At 30.3% G+C, this 16,951-nt stretch overlaps 2 protein-coding genes and 1 long non-coding RNA gene across 3 annotated transcripts; 2 read left to right on the top strand and 1 right to left on the bottom strand.

Moving 5' to 3' along the window:
• The first annotated feature begins 1,587 nt into the window (after positions 1–1,587).
• Positions 1,588–3,426, top strand: LOC135145328 (uncharacterized). Its single transcript, XR_010283415.1, has 3 exons — positions 1,588–1,757; positions 2,114–2,248; positions 3,333–3,426. It is a non-coding gene; the product is annotated as an uncharacterized LOC135145328 (long non-coding RNA).
• A 1,120-nt stretch (positions 3,427–4,546) lies between these two features.
• Positions 4,547–5,302, top strand: LOC135145358 (MIP18 family protein galla-2-like). The gene is made up of 5 exons (XM_064077467.1): positions 4,547–4,700; positions 4,757–4,836; positions 4,889–5,014; positions 5,064–5,109; positions 5,155–5,302. Exons 1-5 carry the CDS (start codon positions 4,586–4,588, stop codon positions 5,286–5,288), a joined length of 501 nt encoding a protein of 166 aa, XP_063933537.1. The 5' UTR covers positions 4,547–4,585; the 3' UTR covers positions 5,289–5,302.
• Positions 5,303–6,635: 1,333 nt separating this feature from the next.
• LOC135145327 (tubulin alpha-8 chain-like) lies at positions 6,636–8,355 on the bottom strand. Its single transcript, XM_064077436.1, has 2 exons — positions 8,224–8,355; positions 6,636–8,007 (listed from the first exon to the last, which is right to left on the bottom strand). Exons 1-2 carry the CDS (start codon positions 8,258–8,260, stop codon positions 6,704–6,706), a joined length of 1,341 nt encoding a protein of 446 aa, XP_063933506.1. The 5' UTR covers positions 8,261–8,355; the 3' UTR covers positions 6,636–6,703.
• Between the last annotated feature and the right edge of the window lie 8,596 nt (positions 8,356–16,951).

Genomic DNA, 16,951 nt, shown 5'->3' with positions numbered 1-16,951 from the left:
TAGTTTTCTCTAAAATTACCTTATGATATATATATTGTATTCCAATTTTTTTTATAGTTAATAAATATTTCTGTTAACCTTCTTAATAAACTGTATTATATATAATCTTGCGCTTTACAATTCTGTTAATTTAATTTTATATTTTTAATTTTTATATAGATCCTTTAGAGTATGGCCCTTGCTATAAATTATACTCTTCTGAATTCTACTCCATGTGTTTAAAAAAACTCTCTGAATTTGGTAGTTCCTTTTTTATCTTACTTTAATTTTTTAAATTATATAAATAATTATACTTTAATTTTTTTTTATATAATACATATTTATTAGATTAATAACTTAAGTTTTTAAATTCCTTTATTTTTAAAAAAAGCTTTCGCTTTATATATTTATTAATGTAACTGTAACGTCTTGTTAAAAAAACTTAAGTTTTTGGTATTTAAGGTAAGGTTTATGAATTATAAATATATATTTTACTACAGTGCCTATAGTTTTTTATTATTAACTTCATAGTTCTTATTTTTTTTATAACCAGAATTATTACGATAATTTTTTTTGTGTAATAATGTTGGAAGATTTTTTTGTTTGCTTTAGCTTTATTAAAGTAAATTTCTAATACATACAATTTTTTAATATTCTGTTAATTATTTTCGTAAAAGATTTATTATAAACTTATTCTTTTTAGTAAATATCCTTCTAGATTTTTTTTATAATTATAATAGTAATATTTTACCTTCAATTTATTGTTTTTGGTTTATTATATAAATTAAATGACTTTTAATATTTATTCTTTCTGAATTTATCTATTAAAATATAAATATTCTAGATTTGAAGGCGATATACTAAAATTTTATTTTTATAGAAAATTTTACATAAGTTTTTTTTGTTTAAAATTTTTATTTGTTAAAACATTACTTACTAATATTATAATGCTATAAAATACTCCTTTCATATTTTATTACTGAATTAATTAATTTTAGTTTTAACTTATTAAAAAATTTATTATAAAGTATATTTTTTTATATTTTATATACTTTATAATAAAAACTGCAAGAATTTATAGTTTTTCTAGTTATTAGTTGAAGATTAATAGCATTCATTATTTATCGCTTTATAGTAGTATTTTTTTTATTAAATTCATTTTTATTTCATTTTTAAATTAAAATTTATTATAATAAAAGTTTTCCTGTTATTACTTTCATTATACAAATAATTTTAATATGTCTTAATATTCCATTAAAAAATTAACTTATAAAACTTCTGGTTATATATTCATTATTGCCTTTAATAATTTTTAAGATGTTTTCTTTTTTTTTTTATTTTCTTTAAAAGCCTATTTACTAATTTTACATATATAGTATATTTATTAGTAGTTAAATCAAAGACTTTATTTATTATTGAATTTATAATAAAAATAATATCACAGCGTTGAATTAAGCATAATTATATAATAAAACATTATACTTTGAATTTCAAAATTATTGATATTGTTTTTTACTTAACAGCTCTATTAAAATTTTATTATAATATTAATATTATAATTACATTCATTATTTAGCTGCTTTATAATTTTTTTCTAAAGGTGTTTTTGTTACTCAAAGTGGACCGGCTTCTTTGCACACTTGCAAGGATGTTTTTACTGCGATTCACAGCACATTAAATTCTGTGTTTCCATTGGTGTTTCCATACGCTCTTCATATCCCCTCTTTTGCAAGTTTGTGGGGGTTTAATATGGCCTTAAAGGTGAAATCTCCACAGGGGTTATTGCTTTAATTTATTTATATTTATCGTATAGAAATAAATAAATAGAAATCTTAGAAAAAGTATGGGAAAAGATATAAATAATTTTATAAATTTGAACATTCATAATTAAGAAATATTTTATAGTTTATAAATTATATTATTAATTAATTATAAATTTTTAAGGAATAAAAATTTTTACTTCGTTTGTAAATATTTTTTATAAATGTTGTTGATTTAATATTTTTAACATATAAAGTAAAGAAGTAATGTTTTAATATAATTTTTGTGCAAACTCTTTAATATACAACTAATTTTTACTTTTTTTTTTTAATATATATTGTTGAGTGATTAACTTATAATTATTATATATTAGTGACTATCAACTACCGACTGCTTTAAACAATGTCACTCCAGCGGGAGTAGACAATGTCATTTCCAAACGACTTGAAAAAGATTTGTTAAGATTTTATGATGGCATCTCCCATTGTAACATGTTTTTCTTGCCAAAGTAAAGAAAATTTTTTCTGAAAGTTTAAATTATTAGTTGATTATTAAATATAACGAGAATGAAATTATTAACTTATAAATCTGTTTTTGAGATTTTAATTTAATATTAAAATGATAGCTGATCTATAATTTGATTTTGAAATGTTAAATTAAATTTACCGTAATAATTAAAATTTATTAATTATTTTTGTATTTTATTTACTTTTTTTTATTCTTACTCTAAAAGTATTTTATCAAAGTTACTAGTCCTTTTTGTTTACTATTTTTACTTAATGTTAAACGTAAAATTATATTTTGCTATTAATAATCATATGCGAAGGGAGCGGAGGACGACTTATTAATTAACAAAAAAGTTGTATATTTATATTAAGCTATTTTTCACTAACAAAGTAGAATTTTCTAAAATCTCCCGCCGCTGTAGCTTTATTTTAATTGATTTGCGTATTCATTATTTTTAATGACAATAACTTACCGCCTCGAATTTTTTTTTACAACTTTACAATAATATTAGTGAAAGTAGTTTGAAAATCTGTGTATGAAGGCTGAACTATAAAGGCACTACCTTGCTTGGTCCTGAAGCAGATATAATAAAAGCCATTAGTTAGTTTAATTTTTACCGGCGTATATCAATAATTATTATAGTGGTTAACTAGTCTATATAAACTTTGGTTACTATTTTTATTATTATCTTTCATAAGATTTTGTCTATTATAAATTTCAATACAATATTAACAGTTTTTTTGGTTATAAAATTATATTGTATTTGATAAATTTTGTAAAAGAATTATGATGAACTTATTGTTTGTTGTATTTAATGAATTTTGATGTTACGTGTGCTTTTGCATTTTTTTTGGTTGAGATTGTGACTAAATTTTTTATTTACGCAGATCCTTTTTTTATTATTATTTGCTATTTTTTTTAATTGTTTTACAGGAAGTTTACTGTATACTGTAAATATAATATTGTACTGAACTGTTTATAATCATATTTAAGAAACAATTTCATTTTTGTTGAGGAGCAATTTAGAGTTCTTATTTTAAATTTTATAAAAAAAAATTATTTATAATTCATATCATACCTCATAGATACATTCGAGAAAGTTTGAAAGAAGAAAAAAGAGTCATCTGTGAGAAGTCTCCAATTTTTGTTTCGCACATTAGCTCAAAGAAGCTAAAAAAAGAAAATCTATAATAAATCTATTAGAAATTATCATATGAACTATACAAATTATATAATATTCGCAAAAGTTGTAATAAACTTGAAATAAAAATTTATTTATTCTATTTTTTAACTTTTCATATTGATAAAGGCTGCTTACGTGTATTTATATCAATAGCTAAACTTTTATACTACAAGAGTTCTAAAATTTTTTAAAGATTTTTATATTGTACTTACTGTAAATTCCATATATCTTCAATATTATAAAGCAAAAATTTTTTTAATTAATTTAGCTTGCGCTCGCATTTAAGGTTTCATGAGCCCAAAGAATTTCGAGCAACTATGTGATTTTCTTTAGTAATAAAAAATTCTTGTTAACGAGTTTATTAAGTAAATTTTTTTTTTTAATTGTACTATTATATAATTAAACAATGCTTGTTATTAGACTATTTACTTAAAATCTTATGTACCTCGCTTAAAACATTTTGTGGATCATAACCTTTTAGTACTTAAGAAAAACTCGATAAGAAAGGTTATAGTTTACCAATAAACTTTTTAATTATAGAAAGTAACATTACTGAGTTATCAGCACAAGGTTATTTTCGGCTGAAATTCTCTTTAGACTATTATAGGAAGTTTAAATTTATTTATGGAATAAATAATTATAACTTTATAGAAAGTTTAAGCTAAATCTAATAAGCTTCTAAAAGTTATTTAGAGAAACTAAAGTAAAGGCCAGAAAAAGGAACAAGCCAATTTTTAGTAAAAAAGTTAGATTTAATTTTAAGCAAAAAGAAAAATCTACCGATGCTTTTTTTTATAACCTACCACTCCGAGATGTGCACTTTTTGTAGCTTTTGACTGTTTTTAAGACTCAAGTATCCACGGCTATTGAAACAGTAGAAAGCTTGAGGCGCAGTTATTATAACAATTTCACAAATTACTCAAGTTACGGTTTTAAAAAATTGTACAACCTTCTTTGCGTTCTTTTGACTCACAAATAAAGACTTTACGAATACTCAAACAAAATTTTCACTTTCTCGTAGTCACTTATTATTGGACAGACCGGTTAGGGCAGGTGTATAGGATTTTAAGCGCAAGCTTTGTTGAAACAATGCATTCCGTTAGTCGTGTATTTTAGTTCTATTTAAAAGATTAATTTGTATTAACTAAAAGTAAAATGGCATTAGAAAACGCTAGCCCTCTTGTATATCAAGTTTCCGAGGAAAGAAAGATAACTCCTTCGGAATTAGATGAAAGTGTACGAGATCCTTTTGACTCGCGTGAAGTCTTTGGTAGGACTTGCACCGCTTTTATTATCAAAGAAAGCAGAAATATAAACAATAATAAGATCTTATCCGAAAAATTAGTGACCCAGAGCACCCGATGACTTTAGAACAGTTAAATGTGGTTAGGCAGTCTCAAATAAAAGTTGTGAAGGTTTATTCATATATAACAATTGTTAATATAACGTTAATTATAGGTGGAGGATGAAAACAATAAAGTTGACATAACCTTTACGCCAACGATAGAACATTGTAGCATGGCTACACTCATAGGATTGTCAATACGTGTACAGTTACTCCGCACTCTACCTAGCCGTTTCAAGGTTTCTACTACTTATTTATTATTCTCTCCTCTTTTGAAACTTCTAACAGGTAAATATAACTTGTCATCCGAAGTCTCATAGAACCGAAGATGCAAGTTCGTTTATTTTAATAATATAATTTTCATCAAATTTTTTTTTAGTTAATAAGCAGCTTGCTGATAAGGAACGTGTTTCTGCCGCTTTAGAAAATCACCACATATTAGAAGTTATCAATCGGAGCTTACTTACTACGTTACCATCTAATAAAGTAAAGGCAAACGAATTTTTATCTTGATCTTCCAAGAAAAACTTTTCTACTTGCCCTTAATAAAATTCGCATTTTTTTTTTAATACTGTTGCTTTTGACGTTAAAGAACTAATATAAATGTTGAAGTACACGTCGAAAGAAAACTTTAATAAAAACTACACGATTTTGTATTTTGAAAAATTATTGTGACATGTACTAAAACTAGTAAAAAATTATATGAAATTGTGCTCTTATTTTGTTTAATTCCTATAAAATTATTTGTATTGAAAATAGTTTTGCTCTTTACTAAGACTGACAGGCTAAAAATAAATGTTAATAGAATATTACAGAAAGTGAACAAAAATATTTGAAGTTGGTATATTTTTCATCCTCCTTTTTTTAGGTTTTATGATACTCAAAAAGTAAAACAAAAGGATTATTTTACGTTTTAAAAATTTTTAAAACCGTTCACCCCCTTTGCTATAATAGTTAACTTTTGTACAAGCTTAATGCAAAAATCTTGTATATTAGTGATATTTTGTACTATTCTGGAAGCCTTCCGATCAAGATAAAGTAAAATATATTGAAATTCAAGTTTTATATTCATACACTTGAAAACTTTTACTTGTAAGTTTCTATTTAATGTTCGAAATTGAGCTTTCAATTCCAGGAAGTGTGACCAATTAAAAGCTAGTTAAAATTTTTGAAAATTATAACTTAAATCTCGTTGGAGAGCTGTTACGAGAAGCCCTTTAAGCATCTATTGTAGTTTTACAGTACTCAAATGTAATAATAAAGATCACTAAGTTAATTTAGGAAAATCATATTAAAATTCTCTCCAAACTTTTTATAAAAGCTGGTAAAGTGTACTATACACTTATAGTTTACGTTGAATATATATGAAAAAAAGATTACATCATTTGGTATGTCCTCCTTTGTAGGTGCGAAAGTATTGTTAAAGGACGCCTTTATATAAGTGAATGGTACATATAGCTTTGAACTAAAGTTCAATGCATTACTACAAATAAATCTAATAAAACAGTGTACCGATAATACCCGGCATCATCTTGAAAAAAGATTGAGAAACACAAAAAGTATTGAACATACTATTAACTTGATTAACGGCCCTGCGGTTTTCTTTTAATAACATTCTTAGTTTATAGAGTTTATAGCTTAATTTTGTTAAAAAATTAAGCACTTTCAAAAGTGGTGTCAAAATCTATATGAGGGTATAGTAAAAATATTATCTAGAAAAATTATAATAACACAATATATAATACTTTTATGCCAAAATTACGACTGAGTGATAGTAGTTATTACAACACTATTTATGAACCTCAAATTGTATAAAAGGTAAATAGAGTGACTCTCTTACAACGTTTATTTAAAAAAAGCGCAAAGACAACTATTTATAAACCAAAAGTAAACTACAGAAGAACTTAATAGAAGTTTTCTCCCAACACTTAATACTCTTCGACGTCGCCGGGAGCATCCGCGGAGTCATGACCAACTTCTTCATAGTCTTTTTCGAGTGCAGCCAAGTCTTCTCGAGCTTCTGAGAATTCTCCTTCTTCCATGCCCTCCCCCACGTACCAGTGCACGAAGGCCCGTTTAGCATACATGAGGTCAAACTTGTTGTTAAGGCGAGTCCAAGCCTCGGCAATCGCCGTCGTGTTGGAAAGCATACACAACGCTCTGGGAATGGGAGCAAGATCACCGCCGGGAGTCACAGTGGGCGGTCGGGCGTTCATGCCCACCTTAAAGCCAGTAGGACACCAATCAACAAACTGTATAGACTTCTTCGTTTTAATATGAGAAATGGCGTCCGACACGTCCTTGGGAACCACATCGCCGCGGTAGAGCATGCAACAAGCCATATACTTCCCGCGACGTGGATCGCACTTTACCATTTGGTTTTGGGGCTCGAAGCAGGCGTTAGTGATCTCGGCCACGGAAAGTTTCTCGTGATGGGCCTTCTTAGCTGAGATTACAGGCGCATAGGTAGCAAGAGGAAAGTGGATGCGGGGGTAGGGGACTAAGTTAGTCTGGAACTCCGTTAGATCAACGTTCAAGGCGCCCTCAAAACGAAGAGAGGCGGTGATCGAGCTAACGACTTGAGCAATAAGTCGGTTCAGGTTCCTATAGGTGGGTCTCTCAATATCCAAATTTCGTCGGCAGATATCGTAAATAGCCTCGTTGTCTACCATAAAAGCGCAATCCGAATTTTCTAACGTGCTGTGAGTGGTAAGAACCGAGTTGTAGGGCTCAACTACGGCAGTAGAAATCTGCGGCGCCGGATAAACAGCGAATTCAAGCTTAGATTTCTTGTGTCCATATTCTTCAGACAAGCGATCCATTAAAAGTGCTCCAAAACCGGAGCCAGTGCCACCCCCAAAGGAGTGGAAAAGAAGAAAGCCCTGCAAACCGCTGCACTGGTCCGTAAGCTTACGGACACGATCGACTACTTTTTCGACTATTTCTTTACCAACAGTATAATGCCCACGAGCATAGTTATTAGCCGCATCCTCACGCCCTGAGATCAACTGTTCAGGATGGTACAAATCCTTGTACTCACCAGTGCGAATCTCGTCTATAACAGTTGGCTCTAAATCTACAAACACAGCCCTGGGAACTTGCTTTCCGCTAGACGTTTCGCTAAAAAAGGTGTCTTGGGCATCATTATCGGTTCTTTGCGCCATTGAGCCATCAGGGGAAATACCGTGCTCTAAACAATAAAGTTCCCAGCAGGAATTACCAATTTGAGTTCCTAAAGGACCACAGGATTAGTAGTTAAAGGCATAAATTTAATTATATAAAAATTCAACGATAGAAAAATATTTCTATGTTTACACCCACAAAAAGTTTACATAATGCTAAAAAAAAACTTAACTATATACACGTTGCGAATGCTCTTAGAATCTCGTTAGTTAGGAGAGAAAGAGGAAACGTTAATGACATTATGTACGAGCAAAAAAGTACAAACCTGCCTGGCCAACGTGAATAGAAACTACCTCGCGCATACTTAGAAGCTAGACTATCAAAAAAAGAAAAGTAAAAAGGAAAAGACAGGAAAGCTGCAAAGGGCGAGAGAAAAAACCCGACTCCACGACTTAAAATTTTCTTATATAACTGATTCGGCCGTGAAAAATTTAACAGGAACAAAATTGCTGTTTAAGGGAAAATAATGGGGTCAACTATGGCTTATAACTGATACAAAATACAAAATTAGTTAAACAGGTCACTATTTATATTTGGCGCCGAAATTTACGACGGGTAGATTAAAAGTGGGTAACTTACCCACATCGGCATGAGTTGTTATTCAGTTTAAAAAAAAAATTTGGACCCTCAATGTTTCCTAACTGCAAGACAGTTATCTTCCTTAGTGATTATAATTTTTAAATGTTATTAAACTAAAGAAGCTATATATTCATACTTATATAGAGTACTGTTTTGAAATCTTGTGTTCATAAATAAATGTGACACCATTAAAGGCAGAATTATTAATCAACAGGGATGATGTAGTGAAATCAACGTCATTTGGAATATTCAAAACATTTTTAAGCTTCTTTATTATTATTAACCTTAAATAGTAAATACCATTAAAAATTTTTTATAAATGGTTTTCGAATTAAAAAAGAAAACTTAAAAGTTCGTCAAACCTGCTTATATAGATTACCTTTAGGTGAAAGTCTAAACCAGCCTATTTACAAGGCTCTTTCATGCCCCTACTGCGCATTTTAAGAGAGCCTTCTTTATAAGGTAACCTGCTAAAGGACAATAGAATTTACGTTAACCTCTTTGGTTGCGTAATGAAGTAAAATAACAACACAACCTTTTTACTGCTAATATTGCAGTGAGCATTTCGTTGTACCCATGAAAAGAGCTAAAGCAATTTACTGTTGATTTTTGGGATAATCATCGGTTTCACAAATTTAGTCTCAAGCCAACTTGCTTCTGATTTTAAATTCGTTGCTTATTATTTTTCACTTGTTTTTAAATAATAATAAGGAGCTGTATAATTTTCGAACTCTTCTTATAACCTTTCATAGGTTCTGTGATCTATAAGTTATGTAAATTTATATTTGCTTTAAAAAACGAGAGGAGGTACATGCGCCTTTTAGACTCAATATAATTTTTGCTTTTAAGTTAAGGGATCATTTATACAAATTTAACTATTTTATTATAAAGTTATCGCTAAAACCTTTTCTCATAGAAAAATCAGACAAATTTATCGTATTTTACTAATGCAAACCGGTAAATTAGTTAGTCTAACTTAAAAAATACGTGAAGTGCCTTAAGACTACATACACCAGTATGAAAGTTGCAAAACCGCATTATAATATTGGTAAACAAAGTCTTTTTTTCTCTTTATTTGTTTTTTCTTATTGTCCACATAAGCTCAAACTTTTGGTGTTTCATACTAGCCTTCCTGCAAGTGCTATGTAAAATAGATATAAATATATTTACTACCAAAAAGCTCTACTATGTATAATACAAAACTGAGCAGGGCCTCCTATACGGATGCAATAACTTAACACGAACTATATTATGGTAGTCTTTCTTTTTAACAAAGTAGTTTTAGATCTTATTTACTTCTTACATTCGTTATAAAAATAAAAAGTTTGTGTAATCAAAACTTTTGCTAGTTGAATAATAATAAAACCTCGACTTAAAGATTTCATTACACGCCACCTAACTCGAGTCCCCTGGGAGATCAGCTTAAGTTGCCTGCCAGCCCTCCAGGGCCAGTAGCTCTTAACTCTATTTAGTTTTGTTAAAGGTTTTTTTCTTAGTAGTTGACAACGTTACCTAAAGATTTTTGAACATTTATCTCATTAATTTTTTTCAGTTAATATTTTATCATAATATTTTTTACTTAAATTAACATTCGCACTCTGCTATTAGTGAGTTGACGGCCTTATAGATAGTTTATTGAACAATTATCTTTAGTTTATGTTTGTTTCATTTTATTATCTATATTAACAGTTTTTACTTAAGTTAACAGGTGCACTCTTTACTGCTATATCTGAGTTAACAACCTCTAATAGGTATTTGATGGAGCAGTTATCTATAATTTATGTTTTTTTCTCAATATATTTTACAATCATCAAATAGTTTTTAGTTAAGTTAATAAGCGCACACTTTCATGCTAATAAGTAAAAGCTTTTAAATTGAAGGTATTGTAAGTAAGTGCAAAGATAAAAATACTACAGTATGTCTTTACTTTAGTTTACAATTATTAACATTTAAGCATATTCAGGCTAGAGGAAGACTGTCTTTTCCGTTTTTTTAAAATTATTTATTTAAATTGTTGACGAGATTTTATAATATGGCCGCCTAATACAACTATCCATATTGATCTTTTAAATAACTTCTCTTTTCTTGCCCATAGTTTACAATAACTATAGTGGATTAGCCTTTTGACTTTGCATCGTGAGAGCTATAAAATAACACTTTAACTTGAATTTTTATTTAAGAAATTACCTACTGGGTAGTTGCTAATCAGAGCAGATGTTTTGCAAGATGTCTTATAATTTCAACTTACTATGTATGTTCTATTCCAGTTGAACCTATTTTCTATTTTCGTGATACCTTGTTAGCTTGAAGACAAAAACTTGCTTTTTTCACGTTATTTAAAAACATGTTATCTTAACAGATAACGGAGAGTGTTAATTGACGGCGATGGCTCATATAATTTCGTACCTTTTTAATACTCTTTCACGAGCTGGGAGCCAACTTTCAGGTATTGAAAGGTTTTTTTTTAACTGCGTCTATTATAGAAACTCTCCGCGCCTAATTCACCTACAAACTGTTACTTTAACTGTGGCTGTCTGGCGCCCTTTTATAGGTATTCTGCTTTAATTAATTGAAGTTTTAGTAGTAATGCAGCAGAAGGTCATATATATAAGTGATGAAGTTCTAAAAGACTAAACAGACTGAATAGTTTGACTTAGTTAAAATTGTAATGGCACTCCAAAGTTTTAAAAAACTGCGAGGGAATGTTCTTTCTTTAGTAGGCCTCTACCTACATATAAAAACAGTTCAACTTAAACAAATAATCAGGATTAGACTCCCAGCTATTTCACCCAAACTTTTTCTTCTGGTTAGTAAAATAATTTCCAAATATTTTCATAGTGATCTCATGGATAATTGCTATTAAACCGTACAAAACAATACGAGTAAAATAAGAATTTTTTACAGAATGCCGAACGGTCATACATGAGCCAAATTAAGGGTACGAGTATAGCTTAATACTGATGAAAACTAGGGTTAGGATTAGGTTTAACGTGTAACTTCTTTGCATGTAAAAAAACCTTTGTTTCTTCTTTTTTCTTACTGTGCCGGAAAGGACAGCCTGTTTGTAGCTTTGTCAGTGCTAGTTTTAGTCTAAAGGACTATAGCTGAAGATTGGTCAGAGCATGAGGCAAGGTATTATTAAAGGAACGTTGTCTGCTGTGCAGTGGTCTACAAAAAGGATAACTTAAGAAGTTTGTAAATATTTATATAATTATCTTCAAACGGGGTTAAAAAATCATAATTTAATAAAATATTTTTTAAATTAACAAAATAGAGTGTTTAAGTTACAAGAACTATTAATCATTAAAAATATGCTTTTTAAATAGCTAGTTATACTTCTACCAACTAATATCTGTTAAGGTTGGACATCATCTTCTTACCCTACGGTAGATAAAATATAAGGACAAACAAGGTAATGTTGCATAATGGAAGCCTTAAACAAAGAGAAAAAGAGGGGATAAAAAAGTTGATTAAAAATAGAGACAACAGAAACGTTTAAAGTTGAGGAGAGACTGAGGTAAAAACAAGAAAGTAGAATGATTTAAAACTTAATTATATCGAACCAAGAAGATAGGATATATGCCCTTTATTAAAAAGGTAATAACAAAATACAAGTCTGTATATTGAAATTTGAATCACAAGGTAGTCCGAGTAAAAGTACAGCAAGCAGCTTGTCTTATTTGCATATTTTATACTTTTTATAAGAAGTGGTTAAGATTCTTGACTCGAGAACTACTTTGGAATAAAATTGGTGGCGAAAAAGTAGCTTCAAAGATGGCTACCGCTACTTAGTTAATACATTAGCATAAATAGAAAACGGATGACGATATAAGTAATCTGTACTCACGTAGAGAAGTGGCGCCTATTAAAGGTTCGTAGTCAACAGAATCCTTTTGCTAATTTTTTTTCATTTAAGTTCTGTCGAACCGCGGATTATTAAGTCAAAGGCACCACCTAACCCTCCAAATTACAGGACGGCCCTAAAAAGTAGAGCAAAGCAAAGGAATTTACCGCAACCATAAAGTCACGGCCGGGTATTTACTACAGTGGCCATAGTAGAGCAGCTTTGGCTCAAAATTTAAGTATCCATTAATTTTAGGGGGTGATCTCACCAGAAACCAGGCGTCCCTACGTTCGCCATTTATTTCCCAGTTGGAGGGCCTCCTATCCTACCACTATGAATCGTTAGCAAACACAAAATGCCAAGCCCTGAAGGTCAATAGTACTATTAAACGCTGTTACGGGTACTTGAAAGAGAGTGGCTTAGGGACACATACCAATCTCGGTCTTCTCAACACTAAAGAGAATACAAAGCAACACGAAGGTTTCAAAAGTCAGGTAAAATTAGGATTAAGTTTGCTAGCCCAACCTGCATCGCCTGCATAGATTCTTAGATCGCCAGCACGTACCTCGCGGTGCTCACAGTAATAGTAAGGTTTCCAGCCCCAAAGGATTGGCTAGACAAAGTTAAAAAAAAAATTTTTCCGACTCTATATATACATATTTTTCCAAACCTTAATTACGCAAGGATAGGTAAACTAAGGCCAAAAAGTGTCCCTATATGAAATTTTTTAATACTAGTAAAGCTCTGAATCAGTAACATTCCTCTCAGGATGTTAGGGGCATGCGCTATTAATAAAGTATTACTAGAATATACCCTGTTGCATCAGTCTCTCTACCCAATAGAATACTAGAGAGCTAGCGCAATATATAGAAAACCAGCACTAATTAAAAGCACTAACTCCAGTGTGACGACACTTTAAGAGTAGTTTAATATAGAAGCCGCTACTAAAGCTAGCACTTTCAATCAGTATATTCTCCCATAAACCAATGAAGCTAAGAACATTATAGGAAGAAGGCACTAATAATTTAGTTGAGAGCCTAGATAGAGCTCATTATTGAAAACAAGAAAGATGGCCCAAGCAAAGGCATCAAAGTTAGCTGAAAAAACATTTATAGAATGAGAATAACCGTTCGAAGACCTAAAAAAGCAACTTGCTGAATAGTTCTAACTATGCTTCAGTAATCAAGTGACTATTTGCTAGCAATTATCTGCCTTGGCATTACCAACAAATAGGCCTAGTTTAAACATTTAAGCTTTAAATAATTAAAACTATCGCTAAAAGAGCACATTAGATAAAAATAAAGAAAATCAATAGGGAACTTTCTTAAGAGAACTACTGTAGAAAATCTAGTTTAACTTTTACTATACAGAACCTAGCTTTTACACGTGAGCCTTATTATTGTAAAAAGGTTTCGATAAGTGGTTGACCTTATAGCTATCTAAACATAAAGGTTACAATATAACGACCACTCCGCGACCCAATGTTACAGGGAAGATTTCACCTGCCAGTGGGCTAAGTCATCTACGATTTTTTTACCAGGTTTGAGTATGTTTTCCAAAAGTGGCGTCACGCCACCAGCGACTTTCCAAAGCAACATAGCGCTCTCAAATGGCCTTGCTTCACAAAAAAAAATTACCTGAACTATTTAAAAAAACTTCTACGCTTATAAATTACTAACTTTATTAGTAACGCACACGTGCAATGAAAATAATTTTGATCCAAGAAAAAGGTTATTTTTTAACAGACAAATACAGTTTTAATAGGGATATTCGCATAATTAATAGTATAACAGTATGAATATATAGCTAGCAGTATAGCAATAGATAAGTTTTTATCATCTTGTTTCCTTTATTCCTTTAACTCCTTTTTTTAAATACTATTGGAGTTAACTTTAATAAATATGGTACATACACAAGTGTTGTAACACCACATGCCCGTACCACATTTTATCGCACGTGTTTTAATCTTATCCCACATTCTGATTATTTTCCTGAAGGTATAAATACCCTTTTTCTAAGGAACAATCAATGTCGCTCCTCCTCTTTTCCTAAGCCATGTGCTTTTTAATTTTATTCCTGTTCGAAGCTCAATGTTTTTATAATTAAACTAGAGCGATTAATTTCCAGATAAAGACATAATAGCAAAATCATGCTTTTACCCAAAGCGAGTGGTTCCGCCCGCCTTTTAGCTAATTTTTTAATATTATAATTTATTAAGAGATGTTGCTTGAGAGGAAATGAAAATCTTCCTGGTTTAAAATTTTTCTGGAACAAAAGGAGGCTGCGTTCTTTTTTGTTCCATTTTAACCCCGTCGATCCCTTCAAACCACATATGCGACATTAACTAATTGGAAAAATAATTACGTATACTTGACTAGAGGGAAAGTTTTTTGCAATATTTCGTAATACTTTTGTAATACTTTTTGCGCCCAGTCTTTTAGATGGTTTCTTAACTAATAATCTCGATATTATATTGATGCAGTTTTCAGAGAGATAAGCCGGGTAAGTAACTTTGCAGTGAGTAATATCAAACCACAGTCGACCCGTTTTTTCCAAGTGAAAGGGGTGAGACCCGCACAGCATTTCGTACAGCAACACTTCATACCCCCCCTATAAAAAAATTTTAATTAAACTTATATAGAATAAAATTAACTTGTATAGAATAAATCTATCGAGATAACAGAGATCCACCGTCTTGTCGTACGGCTGGAAAGGTTTAGACCTTTATATAAATGTACCGTTGTGAACCTGTAAAAAGTTCCAACCATATTCTTATCCATTCGCTCTGGAGGTGCGTAGGCTTGAGTCCCGCAAAGCTTGTAGGTTTTTTTACTAAAAATGGTTTTTATATGAGTAAAAAAAAACGCTACTATTTATAAACAAGTGCCTTTTCGTAGGCGTTTAGCCTGCCCAAAATCGCAGAGACATACGTGGCCTTCTTGATCTAACAATATATGTTCTGGTGTTAAGTCTATAATTAAACAAACAGAGTGAGTTAGTTAGAAATTTTTGGTTGAATAAAGAAATTCCGCGCTTATGTCTGTATACCCTTTTGAAATTTAAAAAGCTTATATTATTTCATGAACTAAAAAGTTTTTGCAATTAAGCTTTTGACGATTTGTAATGGGCAAAAAATAATCAAAAGCTAACGAGTTAATGAACTCATAACACAGAAGTTACCAAGGAAGGCTATATTTATCTTGTCATGCAAATAATACAACGGTAATAGTATTTCTGCCGCATAGAATCTAATTTTATTTTCTGGTAAATCAGGATTGGCTTTTTTAAGAAAAGAGACCCCCTTTTGGTATTTTTAAAAGCAGTGATACAGTAGAGCTCTTTACTAAAAAACTTACTAGGACAGTATTCGAATACATAATATATATTCCCCCTTCCGCAAAAAGCCCCATAGATTTGTGTTACCAAAGGCACATCATGTAATTTTAGTAATCTTAAAATTTTGAATTCCCTATTCACACTATTCAATATTTTAAAATGTCGTCTTTTTACTTGTTTATGGTATGAGCGCATGGAATTGAATAGGCCTTTATTTCTTTCAGAAAAAGTTGCTGTTAATAAAAATTTTCAGTGATTCGAGTGTATAAGAAAATATTAAATATAATAGAGTTAAGATACTACCTGTCCCGAGAACTTGTGGACAGAAAGATAAACATTTCTGGATGTACCGCAGCTTATTAACTTTTCTAATGAGAAATCCTTAAAGTTCAGTTGGCTTAAGTTTAAAAAATTGAATAACTGTTGGGACTTAGCTTTTTTAAATTTATTAAAAGTACAAATTTTAGTTAACGTTATTGCACTTGAATCCAATATACTATTTTCAATAGTAGTATTTTTTTAACGTTATGGTTTACATAAGTATACATGTCATCACTACTTTTTGAGGGTGGGCTTTTACTGAAGAACCTTTTCGCTTTAATTTAAATAGAAAAAATGTGGAAATCACGCTCTGAAACTTGCGTCCCTGTTTTATCTCTGGTTTATTAGTTTTATGTAGTGTAGCTTCGGAGCTTGCCTCGAAATTAATATAAAATTCTCCCTTTTCTTGAAGATTGACGTTATTATTATCTGTTTTCCGCATTATACGAAATCTGTGCTCCCAGTGGTATAATTAGTTAATTTGGCTATTAATTTTGTAATTGTGGTTATCAACAATTGGTACTACCTGTTTAATGTAATATTATTGAGCATTAGTCTACTAAATGTGTATAGTTATTTTAAAGGGCTTGGCCACCCCCGACACGGCGATAACCGCCACGATAACCAAAGCCACTAAATTTTTGTTTTCTAAAATGCTTCTAAAAAAAGAGGAGTTGTAAAAAAGACATCTAAATCAAAACTTTGAGTGCCAGCACTATTTTTCATAAACTATTTTTAGAGATGAAGCTTACTTTAATGTTGTAAATATCGGATAAGCGTAATTATTGTTCTTTTTGAAAATATACTATAATCTGAGATTATTAGCAGCTAATATATACACAGTGGTTAGATAAAAAAAGTAATAGGGCATTTACTGCAACTATGTGCTTCAGTAAAGTTCTTTTTAACACAT

The sequence above is a fragment of the Zophobas morio genome, unplaced genomic scaffold (genome assembly GCF_036711695.1).
Source record: "Zophobas morio isolate AGI-343-1 ecotype UQ-CSIRO unplaced genomic scaffold, CSIRO_AGI_Zmor_V1 ptg000144l, whole genome shotgun sequence".
In the NCBI taxonomy this organism is placed as follows: domain Eukaryota; kingdom Metazoa; phylum Arthropoda; class Insecta; order Coleoptera; family Tenebrionidae; genus Zophobas; species Zophobas morio.
This window is presented reverse-complemented; position numbering and strand designations above follow the sequence as displayed.